This window comes from Phacochoerus africanus, chromosome 11 (assembly GCF_016906955.1).
Source record: "Phacochoerus africanus isolate WHEZ1 chromosome 11, ROS_Pafr_v1, whole genome shotgun sequence".
In the NCBI taxonomy this organism is placed as follows: Eukaryota; Metazoa; Chordata; class Mammalia; order Artiodactyla; family Suidae; genus Phacochoerus; species Phacochoerus africanus.
Genome location: NC_062554.1, coordinates 104839872 through 104861968, shown reverse-complemented (window position 1 = coordinate 104861968; position 22097 = coordinate 104839872). Strand labels below are relative to the sequence as shown.

The window sequence follows — 22097 nt, the reverse complement described above, 5'->3', positions numbered from 1 at the left end:
TGCCCTGGACAGTGTGCATTGGCCAGCAGGGCAGGAGGTGAGGAAGGGTACAGAGACCCAGGGTAAGCTAACTGGTGACAGGCACCTGTGCTTGAAGGAACACCTCCCCAGCCACTCAGGCCCTGACAGCTCTTAAAGAGGCACCCCAGCCAGAGGAGAGGGTGGGCTCCTGAGCCGCTCACAAGCTCTCCTGGCACAGGAGCTGCTTGGCACAGCTCTGCCTGCCTTAGTCACTTGACTTTCCTGTGTCTTCATTTCCTCCCCTGCTGAGGAAGGCTGATTCAATATCTCCCCTCTAACCACCATGGCACTATATTTAGTGCCCTATTACATCTGTGCCAAATGAGACCACAAGCACAGATGCTAGCCCCTGCTCTCCACTTGCCAGCCTTAATAGACTCTAGACAAGTTTCCCAAATGCAGCCGTAAAGTGGGGGGAATACCAGCCTCACCGCCTCACTGCATCACGCAGCAGTAGCCGAGTACAGCTAGCGTGGTTCCTGCATGGTTCCCTGGCGGAGGTCTGAGCTCTGCCCCTCACCCCCCGGACCCAGTTTACTTTTGGAAGGTCCCTTGGAGTTCAGAGTTGCCCTTTATGGAAAGCATCCTGACTGCAGCTACTAAAGCAGATAGACCCCATTGATAAAATAGAACCCGGCTAATGATTTGCCAAGCACCTGCTCTCAGAGGTGGGGGTCGAAAGAGACTCAGCACTGTCAGACCAGCGAGCCACAAGCTGGCCAAAGCCCAGATGAGCTTTACACAGGCGGGGCGGTCCCTAAGCGACTGCAGGGTGTGCACTCTTGTCAGGTGGGGGCTTGGTCCTTTCAACAACATATTGGAAAATTCCCAATAAGTCCTTTCTAAAACTGGTACAGGGAACCACATTGGGTGTTAGTGGCCGGCTCAGCCATTCATGACGCATCTGTGCTGAGGTTTTTAAATGCGGGACATTGAGGCTATGAGTATAAAAATATCTCAGTGAATAGGATGGGGGGAGGGGAGGGTTTCGCATTTTTACTGAAACTGCGTGAAAACCTAGTGGATTTTTCCCAGTGGAGAGTAAGGGGAGAGAATGGTGGCGACACACAGTGTCTGCAAGCCCCCTGCTCATCTGGTCTCTGGGATGGGTAGGGTGTACGAAGTGAAACAGGTAGTCTTAGAAGAGCCAGAGGCTGAGGCCATGCTCTAGACTTCCTGGGGTGGAAATGCAAAAAAAGTAAAAGGATTTGGTTTTTCATTTCGCTGGTCCTGGGATCCCCAACCTTTGGGGTTGAAATCTCAGGCTATGGTCTGGGGCTGCTAATTGGCACCTTAAAATCTGCCAAATTAGGTGTTTTTTCCCTCTCTCAGGGTGCCCTCCTGAAAGGCCTATAGTCAGTAGGGAGGGGAAGTGTCCAGGAACCTTCCAGGCTCTCCCACCTGCTGCAGCATCTTCCAGGATCCCAAGGTGGTGGAGCTCAGAGTGGAAAGAGCACAGGCTCTGAAGACATCCCCAGATCTAATGTTTCCTAGCTCCGTGAACTTGGGCAACCTGTATCTCCAACCTCAGTTTCTTCATCCGATAGAATAGATATAAGAACTGTACCTCTCTTAGGGTATTAGTATTAGAAATACTATAAGGTAAATCAAGGGCTTAGTAGAGTACTTGGCACATAGAAAAGTCTTAATCAGTTATTTTTACTATTGGCTAAAGGACAGAAGGGGTGAGATCAGAGGTTGCTAATCTCACATCAATCGCAGAGGTTGATATTGATGTAGTGGACACATAATTCTGCGTGAGTGTCCTGACAGTGGTTCTCTGTTTTCACTTCAGTAGGTAAATGGTACCTGTATTCAATATCAGCACAACAGATGGGTTTGCTCTTTCTGCCCCACAATCTGGAAAGAAACGTGCTGTAAGGACTATAAGCTATTGCAGCCTTTTTCACGTTGGGAACTACCCCTCAAAGAAATAATCCAAAATCTTTTTTTTTTGTCTTTTGAGGCCACACTCATGGCATATGGAGGTTCCCAGGCTAGGGGTCAAATCAGAGCTGCAGCCGCTGGCCTATACCGCAGCCACAGCAACCCCAGATCCCAGCTGTGTCTGCAACCTTCACCACAGCTCACGGCAATGCCATATCCTTAACCCACTGAGCGAGGCCAGGGATCGAACCTGTGTCCTCATGGATACTAGTCCAGAGAGTCATAATGGGAACTCCCTAAATCATTTTTAAATAAATTATAAAAAAGGGAGGGGAGGAGTTCCCGTCGTGGCTCAGTGGTTAACAAATCTGACTGGGAACCATGAGGTTGCGGGTTCGATCCCTGGCCTTGCTCAGTGGGTTAAGGATCCGGCGTTGCCATGGGCTGTTTAGGTTGTAGACATGGCTCGGATCCCACGTTGCTGTGGCTCTGGCGTAGGCCACTGGCTACAGCTCTGATTAGACCCCTAGCCTGGGAAAATCCATATGCCATGAGAGTGGCCCGAGAAATGGCAAAAAGACAAAAATAAAGGGGGGGAGGGAGGAGCACACAGTAAGTAGTAAGAGAATAGCTAAGTAATCTACACTGTGTCAGTGACTGAATATTACGTAGCCATTTAAAATGACTATTATATGGGAATTAGAAACATATAAATAGGGCAGAGGCTGGGGGGAGAAAAAGAAGAAAAAAAATGTATAAATAGAATAATGTTAGTTGAAAAAGAATAGTTCAAAGTATCAGTTGATTATCGTTTTATTAGTGCACCTGTGAACATTAACAGAAAATGAGAAGATTTGGAGGAAAAGGCACTTTCCCTCTAAAATTGTTTCAGTCTATAAAATATTTATTTATTTTTATTGTTATTATTGGTTTTTGTTTTGTTTTGTTTTTGTCTTTTTCCAGGGCTGCACCTGTGTGCAGCACATGGAGGTTCCCAGGCTAGGGGTCTAATCAGAGCTACAGCCGCTGGCCTGTGCCACAGCCATAGCAACATCTGATCCGAGCCACATCTGCAACCTATACCACAGCTCATGGCAATGCCAGATCCTTAACCCACTGAGCAAGGCCAGGGATCGAACCCACAACCTCATGGTTCCTAGTTGGATTCGTTTCACTGAGCCACAACGGGAACCCCTAGAATATTTTAATAGTGAGTGAAAAATACAACATTCTGTAATCTGTTTCTGGGCAAGGCGAATGAATTTAGAATAATTATAGGGAATCCGCCTAAGGCAGTTCCTTGACCAGAATGGGGGAGGGGCAATGAATAAGCCCAAAGTAGGTGAGTTCTTGTATCAGAATGATGGTGATGTCAAGCTGGAAGACCTTACCCAGAGGAATTCCACCTGCTCGGCAACATCTTTTTAAGACACTAAGACCCTCCCTTGTCCCATCACCAGCCCTCCTACCTTTCTGACAAAAAAACAAGACCGCCTGAGTTGACAGGCAGGTCTTCACAAGCCAGAGAAGCATACATTGAATGAGCATTGCATCCTTCTGAAAAATCGAATCCCTCTGCCCTACCTGGCCATCACGTCCACCCATTTTCCAGTTTAGTCAAATGAAGTAAGTGTGGTGCTCACCTCCTGAGTGAAGCTCTGATGGCTCCAACCCTGTTTCCCCACTTTAAATTCTTACATGGCCTTTGTCTCCTGCACCAGTGGCTGGCAAGCTCATTGCCTAAGCTCAGGGGCTGGAAGTACGGATCTCTTTTGGGGATACCCTGAAACTGTGACAGATTTAATCCAGTCTGATCAATAAGAAACAGTCTCATAAGTAGGAAATAGGGAGTTCCCGTCATGGCGCAGTGGTTAACTAATCCAACTAGGAACCATGAGGTTGCGGGTTCGATCCCTGGCCTTGCTCATTGGGTTAACGATCTGGCGTTGCCGTGAGCTGCGGTGTAGGTCGCAGACGCAGCTCTGATCCCGCGTTGCTGTGGCTCTGGCCGATTAGACCCCTAGCCTGGGAATCTCCATATGATGCGGGAGCGCCTCAAGAAAAGGCAAAAAGACAAAAAAAGAAAGTAGGAAATAGTACTTTAATGTGTTTATTATGATACAAATATCTCACAGTAAAAGATTAAGGGTGAACGGCTATCTTCCAGTTTTGATGAATACTCTCTTATGTGTAGCTTGTTCTTCCTTCCTTCTTTTCTTTCTTCTTCTTTTTTTTTTTTTTTTTTTTTTTGCCACAACCTGTGTAAGTTCCAGGGCCAGGGATCAAACCCACATCACAGCAGTGACCCATCCACTACAGTGACCACACTGGACCCTTAACTCACTCAGCCACCAGGGAACTCCATGCCCTTTTCTTTCAACTGGTCGTCCCGAAGAAATTATGGAACTCAAACATAAAACCAAGAAAAAGGCTTATTCATTGATCTGATTGCTTCTGTGAGTTTAGCAGCAGAACGTGTTGGCAGGGTCACTAACTGTAATTCTCTGCAGGTGATTTCACGATTGCTGGTGGGGTCCATTCATGTCGTCCTTTTTTTTTTTTTTTTTTGTTGTTGTTGCTATTTCTTGGGCCACCACGGCATATGGAGGTTCCCAGGCTAGGGGTTGAATCGGAGCTGTAGCCACCAGCCTACACCAGAGCCACAGCAACGCGGGATCCGAGCCGCGTCTGCAACCTACACCACAGCTCACGGCAACGCCGGATCGTTAACCCACTGAGCAAGGGCAGGGACCGAACCCGCAACCTCATGGTTCCTAGTCGGATTCGTTAACCACTGCGCCACAACGGGAACTCCCATGTCGTCCTTAATGTCACCCTTCCTTGTGATTTATCTTTGCTTATCTGTATTGTTTTCACCTCTGAGTTTAGCAAAATAAAAATTCTCTTCATTCCAAAGTCTTATCTCCCCACCAGAACAGAGGGACATTCTTGCACATCCCCCACCCCCTCTGCCAGCTTGCGCACGTGCGAGCAATGAGTGAATGAAGACTGCAGAAAAATCCAAAACGGTAGTGGTAAAAATCAAAGTCTCTTTTTAGTCTTGGAAACCTCTTCCAAAAAAGAAATTGCTAAGCAAGACATTTCTGAAGGGCAGAAAGAACTATAGATATGAAATGAGAAGTCTTGATTCTGGTCTCATCTCAGCCACCAACTCGCCTTGCCCCGTAGGCTGGTAACAGATAGCCTCTCTGAGAACCTCATCCATCAATAAGATCAGGTGAGCTGGAGTTCCCATCTTGGCACAGTGGAAACAAATCCGACTGGGAACCATGAGGTTGCGGGTTCAATCCCTGGCCTCACTCAGTGGGTTAAGGATCTGGCGTTGCTGGGAGCTGTGGTGTAGGCTGGCAGCTGTAGCTTCGATTAGACCCCTAGCCTGGAAATCTCCATATGCCACAGGGGTGGCCCTTAAAAAAAAAAAAAAAAAAAAGTGAGCTGACTCTGAAGATCAGTTCTAACCTGTAGTGATTCTAAGTCCTGCACTTCCTAATTTCTTGGCTTCAAATCTTGGTCATGGCACACCCCATTTCCTGCCTTCCTGAGAAACGGCTAGGCCTCTGCCAACGGCACAGAGGCCCCATTGCCATTGGCGAGTCACCTCACCTCTCTGGGTCTTCTTTGGCCAGTCAGCCGTGAGGAGGGTGGAGACGGTTCGTTGCTTCCTGCCTGTCTCTCAGGGATTGTAAAGGCCAGTACAATTTTACAAAGGATGAATTCCTCCAAGGAAGAGCCTGCCAACCTAAAATATTTCAATACTTCAGCTGTAATTATTGCTCTAACATTCAGGAGTCAAGAGCAATGGGAAGAGAAGGAGCAGGTGGAAGTATGCCTTGTATTGATGAAAATGGAGTAGAAAGAGGCCTTTGAGGCCCCCCAGGGACCCACTTTGTTTGCAGATAAAGGCATGGAAACTGAGCACGTTGAAGTGGTAAACTCCAGGCCATAGGGCTAATCATGTGGCGTGGTTGGAGCTGGAGCCTGGGTCTCCTGGCTTCCAGCCCAGGGGTCTCTCTCCTGCATCGAAAGGCAGTAGAACTGGAACTGGCTCTTGGTTTTCCCATCCTTGAGCAGGATGGCTCTGGGACTGAGCATATATGCAAGGTCTGCTCTTGTTCAGTGAGGAAAGATGCCCCAATAAAGCTATTCAGCGCAGGCGACCTATGAACACTGGTCAGACCCAAACAACAAACAGATGATCCTCAAAAGCCCATGTGTCCCCCCATTGTCCACTTCATCAGAGGACTAGAGTCGGTCTGCCTTGGGAAAAGCCGGCAGCCTGTTGATATCAGGGAGCACAGAGAAAAACCCTGAAAGCCTGTCCCGGTAGCCAGAGTTAGCCTGGCTTTCTTCTCCCAGGTCCAGGTGCCTGGAATAGCAGCCAGAAATGTCTGCCTAATGAGAAAAACCGAAGGCTCAGCTTAGAGATAGAGGGAGGGACCTGCCATTTTTGCCTCCATTGTATTTGTTACCACGTTCAACTCAGATCTCCAGCTTCGAGACATCTAGTTCTTCCCCTCAGGATATCTGTTAAACTTTTGTTCATTTATTCAACACATAGTTATTAAGCACTAACTCCATGTGGGGTTCTGTGGAAGGCACGAGGGAGCCAGAGTGGACTTGGGATTTCAGAGTGTTTGTGTTTTGGGGGTTGAGGTTGCTTCCTGTAATTGTTTACAGAGTTTGGGGGCATGTGTAAATGTGCATTTTTCCTGGGAGGGGTCCTTTTTATCAAGTCTGTTGCCCTGTAACAGTTAAGAACCACCATAATGGGAGTTCCTGTCATGGCTCAGCAGTAATGAACCCGACTAGTATTCATGAGGATGTGGGTTTGATGCCTGGCCTTGCTCAGTGGGTTAAGGATCCAGCGTTGCCATGAGTTATCATGTAGGTTACAGGTGCAGCTCGAATCTGGCATTGCTGCAGTTCTGGTGTAGGCTGGCAGGTGCAGCTCTGATTCGACCCCTAGCCTGGGGACCTCCATATGCCACAGGTGTGACCCTAAAAAAAGTAAAAAAAAAAAAACACCATAGTGGGTGTACAGTAGGGCTTTACCTCATGCACCTGCTCGCCTGCTCAATGTCAGCATCCTGCCCAGCGAGTAGAGACCACAGGGACTCACTGAGGGTGAATAAGTGAGGCATGTCTGCCCAGAGCGCTGGCATTTTCTGTGGAACCCCAGTAAGCTGTGCCTGGCTGCCCAAGTCCAAGCCCTACACCTGTGGATTCTGCCTCAAGCGTTGCTGTCCTTCTGCACGTCCTGGCTGGCACCTGTGGTCCTGGATCTCAGTGAGCCCTGGAGAGGCCACAGTGCCATGTGGATACATGCCAGGTCACCTCCTGGATCCAGAAGACCCTTTCGTGCAGCCCCACTGGTCCTCATTGACTTTAGTGTTCCTGCTAGGGGTCAGGTTCAAACAATTGCTCTTTGCTCCCTTTAAAGTCCTACCCTTCCCACTGCCCTAAGGGACCCTATGACCTCTGAGTGGTTGTCCTAGGTTGGTGGCTCTCGGGCTAGGTGGTTCTCTCTCTATGTTGGGATGGCAGCTGGCATCCCCTCTGCGAGTCCTATAGAAGTGGTTTTGTAGAAGGATCGCCTGGGAGATGCCTCCCGTGAGAAGCGTGGCGTGAGTTCGGCGTGCCATCTGATACACTCAGAAGGGGATCACTGCCAGTTTGTGGGATAGGAGCACGTGTCGAGCAAACCATCATCAGAACCAAGGCTTCGGGGAGGCCAGCGTTGCAAGATCAGCATCTTTTCTTTGCCTGTCGTGTATGTTGTTTGCATGCGATTCACTCGCTACCGGTGACGTGCTGAGTTCTCTTCTTTCTCCCGCTATAGAGAGAAGACACGGTTCAATGTGCAGACCTTCTCCCTCTCCGGCGTCTCCACCCTCCAATTCTAGGACATCACTAGTACAGGTGAAAACAAAAGCCTGTCTCAGCGGCCATAACTCTGCCAGCAGCACCTCAAAGCCATTCAAAACGCCCAAAGACAATCTCCTTACCTCCAGCAGCAAACAGCACACAATCTTTCCTGCAAAGGGATCGAGGGACAAACCATGGTGAGTGTCGGGGGCTGACAGCCGTCTCTCCTTGCCGCTTGTCCCTGTCACCACAGGAAACAGTGTTTACCCTGTGGCTTTGTTCCTGGGCATCATGTCCAAGAATTTGGGGAACTAGAGAGGGAAGAGACAGAAAACCAGAAGGATGGGATGAGACACCTAAACACCAGAGGCAAGAGAGGGGACCTTAAAGGGCCCTCTGCCTGACGAGGAAGTTTTTTTCCTCCTGAGATCTGAGGCACGTTGTGTCTAAGAGGGTAACAGGGAAATAGTCCTCAGTTACACGGTCTCCTCTCGATTTTCCACCCCAGTGAAGAGAAGCGATGGTATAAATCATGAAAAGCACAGACAGTCTCCCCAGCGAGGAGCGAGGCCGTGATGCTGCCTCCGAGCCTGGGAAGACAGGCCCCCCACAGAGCCGCCCATCCTGAGCAGCCTGGTCTCCACTCTGTGAAATAGCTGCCGGCAGAGGCGGGTCATTGGGAGCTGACCACAGGGGGGAGGAGAGGAGATCCAAAGAGAATGTCACCTGTGATGGGGCGGGAGAGAGGTGGTCACCGGCCACTGTGAAAAATCAGAGGCTCTTAATTCACGTTGTTCCACAGTTCTATCTGTGGAATGGACAGAAGATGTGTATCTTCAAATGCCCCAGACCTAATTCGGAACCTTTAGGGTCCAGCTTAGTCCAGAGCCTCTGGCCTTAGCTTGCGGGCCTCATGGAGGCAGACGAGGAATAAAGGGTAGGGTCTCTTCGTTTATGTATTTAAAGAGAAAAGCTTTTGTTAATTCATAATAATCACACTTAAGTTCATAGCTGGGAAAGCTGTGGACTTTGGTCCATCAATTGGATTGTCACTGCGTGTTGGAAAGGATGACGACTTTGTCAAGAGCTAATTGTGCCAGATTAAGGAGCCTCTGGTGACAGACTGCAAAGGTTTAGAGGTGCCTGTCAAGGAGGGGAGTCATCTGCCAGGCAGCCGGGCCTCATGGACAAGCTTTGCTCTCTTCTGAGGGTTAGGATCTCCATGGTGTAGGAGGACATGGCTGGTTAGGGAAGACCTGGCCTGGGAATGACAGTTGGTGGCCTCAGGGCCTGCCCTGCTGGTCGTGCGAGTGACCCCTCTTATGGTGATGTCAGAGACCACCTCCACCTGAAAGGTTGTTTGCTGAGGTGACATCCTGTGTCCTCCTGTAGGCACTTCCTGTATCACTGCCTGTACACTGATCTCGGCCGGGTGACCTTGGGCAGATGGCTTGATCTTGGTGTGCCTTGGTTTTCTTCATTTGTAAAATGCGGTTAATCATATCTCTACCCCATGGGATTTTCTGTGAGAATCAAGTGAGCTAATTTTTATAGAAGCAGCAAGCGTGGTGTCTGAAACAGAGCACATGTTTGACAGAGATACGATGATACTGTCATTATTATTGTCATCATATGTGCCAAAGGACAGACCGCCTAGAGCCGGGCATAAAGGTTGAGAAGCCAAATCTCCCAGAAAAAGTAGAGAAATAGCTCTTCGGATTCAGACTGAAGTTGAGCATGGAAAATGATAAAAACTGTTTTTGTTTTTTTTATTAGAGTGTCGTTGAGTTACAACGTTGTGCCAGTTTCTGCTGTACAGCATAGTCATACATATATATACATTCCCTTCCTTATATTAGCTTCCATCATGGTCTGTCCCAAGACACTGGATATAGTTCCCTGTGCTGTGCAGTAGGACCTCATTGCTTATCCATTCTAGGAATGAGATGGACTGGGAGTTTGAGAGTAGTAGATGAAAACCATTTATTCAGAGTCCAGAAATGCACCATAGAGCAACCAAAAGAGGAAACAGGGCAAGGGGTTCAAGGAAAGTAAGCCAGAAGGAGCCTTAGGGGTCACACAGGAGCACAACATAAACATGATAATTAGATAAATGATGCACGTGTGTCCCAGGGGCATGAGATCCAGCACCAAGTGTTCTCCCAGTAGGTGAGCCTCTGCATTCGAGTCAGACTGACTCAACACGCTCTTATGAAGCCCTGCTGTGAACACGGCCCCTTCAGCTAGAGGCAGAGGGGGCTTTGAAAGAATCTGAAAACTAGCCAGGGCCCAAAGAACAACCGAAAGAATTGCAAGGGGGGAAATAGCCCTTATGCGAAAAAGGCTGCAGACACTAGAGCAGTGACCTTGTGTGAAGAGCAGAAAGTTTGTGGGTGATTTACCTAACTTCAAATAGGTAGGTATTCCAGACCGACCCAGGGGTGCACTCCAGGTGAGACTGAGCATTGACTTCAGTGGGCTCCCACCTGTTCTCACCCCCAATCTGCCCATCCCTGCCCACCATCGCCATCACTGGAGACGCATGTTGGACGACTGGGAAAATTTGATTTCAAGGCTTCCCCAGAGGGCAGTATGGAAGAAGGAGCATTGGCTGAGCAGCAAGAAAAGCCATTTCAGGTCCGAGCCCAGCCACTAACTTTCTGTGTGACCCTAAACCAGTCACTCAGCTTCTCTGAATCCTATTTTCAAACCTGAATATTTTGTGATTTTTAAGTCACAGTCCTCTCGGAGACAGGATTAAGATGGAGGAGTAGAAGGACAGGAACTCACCTTCTCTCATGAAAACAACAAAATTACAATCAACTGCTGAACAACCTTCAAGGAAATAGATTGCACACAACCAAAAAAGATATCTTACCCCAAAAGACAAAGAAGAGGCCACATCGAGATGGTAGAAGGAGTGATCACATGATATAAGCCACCCCATGCCCACAAGGTGGATGGCTTACAGACTAGAAAGTAACTTACATCACAGAGGCTCACCCATGGGAGTGAGAGTTCTGAGTCCCATGTCAGATTCCCACGCCTGTGGATCTGGCATTAAGAGGAGGAGTCCCCAGAGCATTTGGCATTGAGAGCCAGCAGGGTTTGTGTACAGGAGCTTCACAGGACTGGGGGAAGTGGAGACTCCACTCTTGAAAGGCACACACAAGCTTTCATGTGCACTGGGTCCCAGGGCAAAGCAGAGACTCCATAAGAATCTGGGTCAGGAGATTCGTGGCGCAGTGGTTAACGAATCCGACTAGGAACCATGAGGTTGCGGGTTCGGTCCCTGGCCTTGCTCAGTGGGTTAACGATCCGGTGTTGCCGTGAGCTGTGGTGTAGGTTGCAGACGCGGCTCGGATCCCACGTTGCTGTGGCTCTGGCGTAGGCCGGTGGCTACAGCTCCGATTCAACCCCTAGCCTGGGAACCTCCATATGCCGCGGGAGCAGTCCAAGAAATAGCAACAACAACAAAAACAACAAAAAAGACAAAAAAAGACAAAAAAAAAGAATCTGGGTCAGACCTGCCTGCGGTTCTTGGAGGATCTCCTTGGAAAACAGAGGGTGACTGTGGCTCGTTGTGGAAGAAGCACGTTGGAGGGAAAGGTCTCAGGAATAATCATCAGCGTGAGCTCCTCTAGAAGTGGCCATTTTGGAAAAATCTGGCCCCACCCATCAGGGCTGATAAGCCCCAGACCAAACAACAAACCAGATGGGAACACAGCCCCACCCATCAACAAACAGGCTGCCTGAAGAACCCCCCCCACAAGCACACAACCACTTATAATTGCACCCAGGGGCAAAGCCCCACCTACCAGAGGGTAAGAACCAGCTTCATCTACCAGTGGGCAGGCACCACTCCCTCCTATCAGGAAGCAAGAGAGGCTATAACCCTATTGTCTGCAAAAAGGAGACCACACTAAAAATCTACACAAAATGAAAAGGCAGCTAAGGAACAAGGAGAAAAAAACAAACAAACAAACAGAAAAACAGCCAAGTGATCTGGAGATTACCAACCTTCATGAAAAAGACTTTAGACTAATGATAGTAAAGATGATTCAAGATCTTGGAAATAAACTGGAGGTAAAGATTGGAAAATTACAGCAAACACTGAGCAAAGAAATATAAGATTTAAAGCTTAAGCAAGCAGAGATATAAAATACGATAACTGAAATGAAAAATTCACTAGAAGGAACCAATAACAGAATACAGAAGGCAGAAAGAATGAATAATAAAGGTGGAAGACAGACTGGTGGAAGTCACTAATGTAGAACAGAAAAGAGAAAAAAGATGGAAAAGAAATGAAGACAGTCTGGAGTTCCCATCGTGTCTCAGTGGTTAACAAATCCAATTAGGAACCATGAGGTTGCGGGTTCAATCCTTGGCCTTTCTCAGTGAGTTAAGGATCCGGCATTGCCGTGAGCTGTGGTGTAGGTCACAGACGGGGCTCAGATCCCATGCTGCTGTGGCTCTGGTGTAGGCTGGCAGCTACAGCTCCAATTAGACCCCTAGCCTGGGAATCTCCATATGCCGCGGGTGCAGCCCTAGAAAAGACAAAAGAGAAAAAAGAAATGAAAACAGTCTAAGAGAACTCTAGGACAACTTTAAATGCACCAACATCTGTATTATAGGGGTGCCAGAAGGAGAAGAAAGAGAGAAAGGGCCAAAGAAAATATTTGAAGAGATAATAACCAAAAACTTCCCTAACATGGGGAAGGAATCACTCACTCAAATCCAGGAAGCGCAACATGTACCATATAAAATAAACCCAGGGAGGAACACCCTGAGGCACATATTAATCAAACTGACCAAAATTAAAGACAAAGTACTGAAAGTAGCGAGGGAAAAGAAATAAATAACATACAAGGGAACCCCAGTAAGGTCATTAGCTGATTTTTCAGCAGAAACTCTGCAGGCCAGAAGGGGGTGGCACAAAATATTTAACATGGTGGAAAGAAAGAGCCTCCAACCAAGATTACTCTACCCAGCAAGGCTCTCATTCAGATTTGAAAGAGAAATCAAAAGCTTTGCAGACAAGCAAAAGCTAAGAGAATCCAGCAACACTAAATCAGCTTTACAACAAATACTAAAGGAATTTCCCCAGGTAGAAAAGAAAAGGCCAAAGTAGAAACAAAAATATTGCAAAAGACAAGGCTCACCAGTAAAGGCATACATATATAGTAAAGGTAGGAAATTATCCACACACAAATGTGCTACCCAAATCAGAAATTGTGAGAAGAGGAGGTTACACATGCAGGATACTAGAGATGCATTTGCAATTAAGAGACCAACAACTTAAAACAGTTGTGTATATATAGAGACTCCTGTATCAAAACTTCATGATAACTGCAAGCCAAAAATCTACAATAGATACACACACAAGTAAGAAAAAGCAATCCAAACGTGACAGTAAAGATAGTCTTCAAACCTCAATAAAAGAGAATAAGAGAAGAAGGGAAGGAAAAAGACCAACAGAAACAAATCCAAAACAATAAAATGGCAATAAGAACATACATATCAATAATTACCTTAGATTAAATGGACTAAATGCCCCAACCAAAAGACATAGACTGGCTGAATGGATACAAAAACAGGACCCATATACATGCTGTCTTTAAAAGACCCACTTCAGGAGTTCCTGTTGTGGCACAGTGGTTAACGAATCCTACTAGGAACCATGAGGTTGCGGGTTTGATCCCTGGCCTTGCTCAGTGGGTTAAGCATCCAGCGTTGCCATGAGCTGTGGTGTAGGTTGCAGACTCGGCTTGGATCCCAAGTTGCTGTGGCTCTGGTGTAGGCTGGCGGCTACAGCTCCAATTAGACCCCTAGCCTGGGAACCTCCATATGCCGTGGGAGCAGCCCTAGAAAAGGCACACAGACAAAAAAATAAAAGTAAAGAATAAAAAATAAAATAAAAGACCCACTTCAGTTCTAGGGGCACATACAAATTGAAAGTGAGAGGATGGAAAAAAATATTCCGTGCAAATGGAAATCAAAAGAAAGCTGGAGTAGCAATACTCATGTCAGACAAAAATAGACCTTAAAATAAAGAATATTATAAGAGACAAGGTCATTTCATAATAATCAAAGGATCAGTCCAAGAAAACAATATAACAACTGTAAATATATATGCAACCAACATAGGATCACCACAATATATAAGGCAACTACTAACAACCTTAAAAAGAGAAATTGGCAATAACAAAATAATAGTGGGGACTTTAACACCCCACTTATAGCAATAGACAGATCATTCATACAGATAAGCAACAAGGAAACACAGGCCTTAAATGATGCATTAGACCAGATGGACTTAATAGTTCTTTATAGAATATTCCATCCAAAAGCAGCAGAATACACATTCTTTTCAAGTGCACACAACATTCTCTAGGATAGATCGCATACTGGGATACACATCAAGCCTCGGTAAATTTAAGGAGATTGAAATCATATCAAGCATTGTTTCTGACCGTAACGCTAAAGGACTACAAATCAGCAAGAAAAAAACTGCAAAAAAACCACAAACACATGGAGAATAAACATGCTAGTAAACAACCAATGAATCACTGAAGAAATCAAAGAGGAACTTTAAAAATACCTAGAAGCAAATGACAACAAAGACACAACAATCCAAAACCTATGGGATGCAGCATAATCAGTTCTAAGAGGGAAGGTTATAGCAATACTAGCCTATCTCAGGGAACAAGAAAATAAGTCACAATCCTTTCAAAAATTCTCAAAGTTTTTTCATTGTCTTCTGAATTCAGAGTTAAGCTCTCAGCCCATGATACACTGTAGACCCATTCCAATGCGTACACAGAGGGGAGGGGAAACAGAACCAGAACTGACTTATCCTTTAAAAGCCAATCACCTCCGTCTAGCAGGAAGTCTATAAGGGACCCTCTACAAACCGGCTCCAAACCCCCTAATCCAATCCTAATCATCCCATTGCTCCAGCTTCCTCACTGTGTCTTTCCCTGGCTCCTTTGTCTAGAACATCCACCTCTCTTTATTCAATTTAACATTTTAATGAGCAGTTACTATAATGCCTGTATTATATAACTATAATACTATGTGCCAGTTCTGAAATAAACCCTGAGGATATACCAGGCTTGTCACCTGTGGCACCTTTGTGTAAGTTAGAAAAAAGGTCTGCATCACAGCTCTGGACCAGAGTGCACAACTGGCCGATGGTCTTCAAGCCCTTACTCCTAGGCATCTAGTGCAGTGCCTAAACTCCACAACGGTACACTGCAGCCCTGTGGATGCAAAATTAAATCAGACACAGACACTGTCCTAAGGAATCTGTAAAAAGGGACATAAGCTAACCCAGAGTATAATGGGATAAGAGCTAAGATAATGGTAGCACAGAAGAAGGGTACCTCACCGAGGCTGAGAACCCCGAGAATGTTTTTTCAAAAGAGGTCGCAGTTGAGCTAAATTTGAAGAATAAGCAGGAATAAGCTAGACAAAGAAAACCAGATTAGAGGTGTAATTCTTATATATATTTTAACCACAATTTTTAAAAAAGAAACTTTTTTTTTGGTAAGAAAATAGGAAGGGTGTCCCAGACAAAGGGAACAGAATATGCAAAAGTATTTGTTTATAGGGAGAGACAAGAAATGAAACTGAGTAGGCGAATGAGGGCCAGGTTATAAAGTTCCACTGTGTGAGCTAAATTTAGGAATTTGGGTTTCACCCTAAAAGCTGCATGGATCTGCAATTATAGTAAGATCCCCCTGACAGCTGTATAAAGAGTGGCTTGAGGAGTTCCCTGGTGGACTAGTGGTTAAGGACTCAGCATTGTCCCTGCTGTGGCTCAGGTTCAATCCCTGGCTGTAAATATAGCCAACAATAAAAAGTAAAAAAGAATAATAAAAGATGGGAGTTCCTGTCATGGCACAGCAGGAACGAATCCGACTAGAAACCATGAGGTTGAGGGTTTGATCCCTGCCCTTGCTCAGTGGGTTAAGGAGCCGGCATTGCCGTGAGCTGTGGTGTAGGTTGGAGACACGGCTCGGATCCGGCGTTGCTGTGTGGTTGTGGCATAGGCCTGCAGCTGTACCTCCAATTGGACCCCTAGCCTGGGAACCTCCATATGCCACAGGTGTGGCCCTAAAAAAAAAAAAGGCAAGAATAGTAAAGATGGGAGTTCCCATTGTGGCACATTGGTTAACAAATCCAACTAAGAACCATGAGGTTGCGGGTTCGATCCCTGCCCTTGCTCAATGGGTTAAGGATCCGGCGTTGCAGTGAGTTGTGGTATAGGTTTCAGACGAGGCTCTGATCCTGCGTTGCTGTGGCTGTGGCCTAGGCCACTGGCTACAACTCCAGTTCGACCTCTAGTCTGGGAACCTCCATATGCCATGGGAGCGGCTCAAGAAAAGGCAAAAAGATGAAAAAATAATAATAATAATAAAAGTAGCTTGAAGAGGCAGCCTTGAGGACGCTTTCGCTTAGGTAATTGCAGAAGGGACCAGGTGGGAGAAATAACTAAGAAATACTAAGGAAGAATACTCCACAAGACTTTGGGGTTGGTTGTATTAGGGCTTGCAATGCAAGGGAAGAGTTGAGGATAACGTTCCTGGCTTGAACAGCTGGGTGACTGGTCCTGCCACTTCCTCAAGAGGACAGAAAGGGCCAGAGTTAGGGTATGGAAGGAGGCAGTGTTCAGCCAGAGAGTCAGTGGCGCTTGAAGTGTCTGAGACTCACCCACGTGGAGATGTCCGGTGGGCATTGAGTGTTTGGACCCAAGGGAGAAGCAGTGTTGTCAGCGTCAACACAGGCATTGGTACTCGTGGGGCTTCCTGGGGAGATACGTGGCTTGAGAAGAACAGGGGCCAAGGACAGGGCCCTGGAGAATGGGGGCCGAGGGCGGTCCCCTGGGCCACCTTCTTCTCGAAGTCCTTCTCTCTCACTCGCTTCTTCTCAGCCAGCCACCTGATAACACTGGCATCTCCTTTCAGCCACCGCCACACTGCGCTTTCCCCTCACCCGTGACTCCTTCTGGGCTGCTGTGGATTAGACCTTCTGCTCACTGGTAATTGCAGGGCCTTCTCCACGGCAGGTCCTCACACTCAGCAAACACAGTCTCCTTGTCAGCAAATATTTGTTGAATTGAATGAAATGGATCTGCCCATTGGAAAGGACAGTAAGATTTCCATTCCTGGAGGCGGTTAACCCTTTATCTAGAATTGTTTAGACCGGCGCTATCCAGTCAACATATACTGTGCACCACACGTGTAATTTAAAATTTCTAATAGCCATGCTGGAAAATAGTGATAAGAAACAAATGAAATTAATTTTTAACAATATGGTTTATTAAACCTAATATAACCATGATATTATCATTTCAACATATCAGGGAGACAGTTTACCTTCTTTATTTTTCCCTCATAAGTCTTCATAAATCCTGTGTGTGCTTTATACTTTCAGCACATCTCAATTTGGACACTAAAATTTCACTGGAAATACTTTATTCATATTTATTTATTTTATTTTTATTTTTTTGGTCTTTTTGCCTTTTCTAGAGCCACATGCACAGCATATGGAGGTTCCTAGGCTAGAGGTCTAATCAGAGGTGTAGCCACCAGCTTACACCAGAGCCACAGCAACTCAGAATCTGAGCTGCATGTGCGACCTACACCACAGCTCACAGCAACGCCGGATCCTTAATCCACTGAGCGAGGCCAGGGATCAAACCTGCAACCTCATGGTTCCTAGTCGGATTCGTTAACCACTGAGCCACGACGGGAACTCCACCGTATTCATATTTAGATTTCATTTTTTAAAAAACAGCAATTATAAAACAGATTTGCCTACCCAAGTTGTTCCAAAATACACTTAACACATTTTCTAATAACCACATCAAGTGCCTGTTTTTAAATTTTAATGAATTAAAATCATACAAAATATAAAGCTCAGGGCTCAAAAGCCACAAATGGCTAGTGGCTCCTTTATCAGATGGCACAGATCTGGACACCTGGGCCGGGCGTGACCCAGGTTGGGTCCCTCTGGTTCTTTGATTCTCAGATGTGTGAAGGTAGCTCCTTGGATCTGTCTAATGTTACACTCCCCGACAGGACTTGCTAGATTCCAAGGTGGAAGGAACTCTCCTGCTTTCTCACATTTGCTGCCTGCTGCTGCTGGGGGAGTCGGGGGAGCAGACTCAGAGGACCCACATTAGCCAAGCAGAGAATCCCCTACCAAAGTTCTGTTCCCGGCCTCCAGGAGCTGTGTACCGGATCCTGAAGGCCAAGAAAGCAGTGCCTGCAGGTGGGGGCCTGAGGCCTTTAGATGAGATTCAATGGCAATTTAGAGACGCTTCTTTCCAAGTAGCTCAAATTCATGTGCATTGCAATAAAACACTGCTCCTGAGTTCAGGGCCACTTCCTGCCGCTCACACAAAGTTAAATGGTCCGTGGACCTGTTGTTTTCTCCCATCTGTACCTGGAGAGGTTAAAAAGTAACTGCATGAGAAGAAGGGGGGAAAGAAAGGGCATCCCCGCACTACCAGCATTGTCCCCTGAAGATCAGCCTGCAGCACACCCCGTACCCAGGATCTCAGCCCCTCTCTGCTAGTTCACCATCCTGCCCTTGGGGACCACTGCTGGGGGAGCCAGAGGCCAGAGAATACCCTGCCCGCCGTCCATGGAGCCCATAAAGGCGGAGGGAGGTGGGTAAGCTGGTTCTGTCCCCAGTGAAACTCAGGAGGAGATGATGGCTATTTGGCTCTTTTGAGCTAAGACAGCGTTTCAGATGTTCCTTCCGAGTCCTGTCCTACATGGGGTCTGAATCAGCCAGTCTGACTTTTCCACCCGCTGCCACTTCAGCTACCCTGGTCCAGCATGGTGGGCAGATGGGGGAGCTCAAATCCCCCCGCCCCCGATGTGGGCGGGAGCAGGGAGGAGGTCTCCCTTCCCTGCATGGCTTGTTGCCTTCTCTTTGGGCCTTATCTACCCACACGTGTGTGCTGAATGCTAAATGTGCTCAGCTATTAAAAATGCAGGAGATGAGCCAGCTGTTCCAGAAGGAAAATGAGCCGGAGCAAAAGAAAAATCAGCAGGCCCCCTGGCCTCCCTGCATGTGCCTGGCAGGAGGTGGGGGAAGGGCCCCTCCTCACTGAGGCTCCTCTGCATGCTTAGGACAGAGGCCTGTCCTCCTGGGGCAGCAGGGACGGGGGGTAGGAGTGCACCGGAAGCTCTCCCAGCACCTGATGGAGAGGGAAATGACAACTGTGAGACCCGGCCAGGCGCCTTGAGAGAAACCAGGCTGCCTCATCGCTTCTTGCCTGGTGTCGGCATGAACTGGGGTCAAGACCACGGCTCATTCTCGGTGACTCCCTCAGGACGTAGGGAGTTATCTCAAGACGGGCTCAGGCCAGGAAATTCTAGAGACCCAAGGTGCCGCAGACCCTCCGGTGACCGACCTATCCCCTCTGACCACCCCAGGTCCCTCAGCAAGGATTCTGGCAGTGGCCTCTACCTGGTCTCCTGGCCCCTTGCCCTGCGGCTCCTCCAGGCCGAGCTCTGCCCCTGGCCCGAGTACTGTGTGTCCCCGCCCTGCTCAGAACTCCAGTAGCCTCAGTTGTCTGCCCACAGAGTAGAAGCTTAACCCCTTTAGAGGTGGATCTATGATCTGGCATCTCCCACTTGTCCAGCCACTACTGCCAATGTTTTAACCCCTTCATTTCACGTTCCAGGTGTCCCAGTCTAACTGTAGCTCCTCAGCACACCTCCGTGTGTTGACACGTGCTGTTTCCCTTTTGGGAAGCAGCCCCCTTGCTTGTCCCTATACATGCTTAGGGTCTTGCATGAGCATCACTTCCTCCATGAAGTCTTCCTGGACTTTTTTTTTTTTTTTGGTCTTTTTATGGCTGCACCTGCAGCATATGGAAGTTCCCAGGCTAGGGGTCAAATGGGAGCTATAGCTGCCGGCCTTTGTCACAGACAAAACAGCATGGGATCCAAGCCACATCTGTGACCTACACCACAGCTCATGGCAAGCCAGATCCCCGACCCACTGAGCAAGGCTGGAGATCTAACCTACATCCTCATGGATACTAGTCGGATTCATTTCCATTGCTGTACTTTTGTACAGACTGAGATGCTCCTTAAAGCTTCCATTAACACTCAAGATACCACTATAAGAGCTACTGTCACAAATGGTACTTATTTGCATCTCTGTCCTCCCCTGCCCCTGCCGCAACCCCAGGGTTTAGCATGGAATCTGGCATCCAGCAGATAGTTGATAAATGAGTGCAATGTGAGTGAACGAATGAAGGAGTCTTTTAAATAGAGCTGCTCTCTCCCCTTCCTCATAGGGCTTCTTCTGATCCTAAGGGAAACAGCAGGTATAAACACTGATCTTTTGAGTTCTTGAGGAGAAATCAGGGTGCCATTTTCCATCACAGAATTATTTTTCCCCATTATAAGTACTAGAGTTTGGAAGGGAGAACTGGGTCTCAGAGGAAAAACCCTCTGTGCTCCAGCAGGAAGGGAAAGATTTTTTTTCAACTAAAGAGGTGACAGTTCCAGTCACACCCATACCGCAGCCCCTGCATGTCATATCCCAGGATGCATCTGACCCCATGAGGAAAACCCTAAGCAGAAGTGAGGGAGTTCCCACTGTGGCACAGTGAGTTAAGAATCCAACTGCTGGAGTTCCCATTGCGGCTCAGCAGTAATGAACCTGACTAACAACCATGAGGATGCGGGCTCAATCCCTGGCCTTGCTCAGTGGGTTAAGAATCTGGCATTGCCGTGAGCTGTGTTATAGGTCACAGATGTGGCTTGAACCCTGCGTTACTGTGGCTATGGTGTAGGCCAGCAGCTCCAGCTCTGATTTGACCCTTTAGCCTGGGAACTTCCATATGCCACAGGCATGGTGCTAAAAAGACAAAAAAAAAAAAAGAAGAATCCAACCGCAGCAGCTCAGGTCGCTGTGGAGGTGTGGGTTCAATCCCTGGCCCAGCACAGTGGGTTAAAGGGCCCAGCTATGGTGTAGATTGTAGCTGTGGCTTGGAGTCAGTCCCTGGCCTGGGAACTTCCATGTGCCGTAGGCGCAGCTTAAAATAAAGAAGGGAATTGAGGAGGTGGTATGGCATTCCAGAGAAGGTCCTTCTTGGGGTCCTACTTAATCATCCAGCCTCTCACACAGGAGATGGGGCGGCGGGGACACTCTGAGGCCAGTTTGTACCTCTGCTGATGTAGGTCTGGGTGTCAAGGGAGTGGGTCACAGGATGAGAGAGGAAAGGTGCGTGGACTGAAGGAGTAGACACATGAGCCGGCGAGGAAAGGAATAGAAAGACAGGGGAGTACGAAGACGGACAGCAGGATTAGAATACACAGGCATGGAGTTCCCATCGTGGTGCAGTGGCTAACGAATCCGACTAGGAACCATGAGATTGCGGGTTTGGTCCCTGCCCTTGCTCAGTGGGTTGACGATCCGGCGTTGCCGTGAGCTGTGGTGTAGGTTGCAGACGCGGCTCGGATCTCACGTTGCTGTAGCTCTGGCGTAGGCCGGAGGCTACAGCTCCGATTAGACCCCTAGCCTGGGAATCTCCATATGCCGCGGGAGCGGCCCAAGAAATAGGAAAAAAAGAAAAAGAAAAAAGAAAAAGAATGTATATCTATGTATGACTGGGTCGCTGCGGTATACAGCAGAAATTGACACAACACTGGAAATCAACTATACCCTAATAAAAAAAAAAAAAAATACACAGGCATCCAGGCAGGTAAGATCCCTGCCAGGGCAGGGAGGCATCTGGAATTTAAGCATCTCACTGCTGCCTGCTCACTGGGTTTTAGATGAGCTAGGTAAGAACAATGGACAGCTCCCCGGGTGTAAGCTCAGCTGACCTGTCAACTTGCAGAAATGCTACGAAATAGGGATTAGAGTCCAGGGAAGGGAGATCTAGGCGAGGACAGCTGGGGAAGGAAAAGGGAGAGAGGGAGTCTGAGCCACGAAGGTGGGTAACCACGGTCCTTCCTATTTGCAGAGCACTTGGTAATTTTTAGATGCTTTCATGGTCCCACTCCCTTTTGAGCCTCAAAGCTACTCTGTGTTGAGGTGAGGAAACACAAGCCCAAGGTGATAAAGTGGCTGGCCTGAGGTGATACACACAGCTGGGCTGTGATAAAGAGCATCACTCTTAGAGCTCCCTGAAACCAAACCCCCTTTCTGCCCTTCACTTTGCTGAATAAATGCCCTGGGGCAACCTTTCTAAGCCTCGGGTTCTTCATCTGTCAATTGGTGCTGAGGACACAAAACCATCTCCCACATGAGGGCACAGCCTACCC

At 47.7% G+C, this 22097-nt stretch overlaps 1 protein-coding gene across 13 annotated transcripts in view; it reads left to right on the top strand.

Moving 5' to 3' along the window:
- The window catches only part of ATXN7L1 (ataxin 7 like 1), a 269582-nt gene that overhangs the window by 201217 nt on the left and 46268 nt on the right, over positions 1–22097 (top strand). For all 13 annotated transcript variants that reach the window (XR_007130729.1, XM_047752410.1, XM_047752413.1 and 10 more), the window contains one exon: positions 7769–7991. Coding sequence is in view for 12 of the 13 variants with exons in the window: in XM_047752410.1 (XP_047608366.1) it covers positions 7769–7991 (223 nt within the window). In the remaining variant the exon portion in view is untranslated. The remainder of the gene's footprint in view (positions 1–7768; positions 7992–22097) is intronic.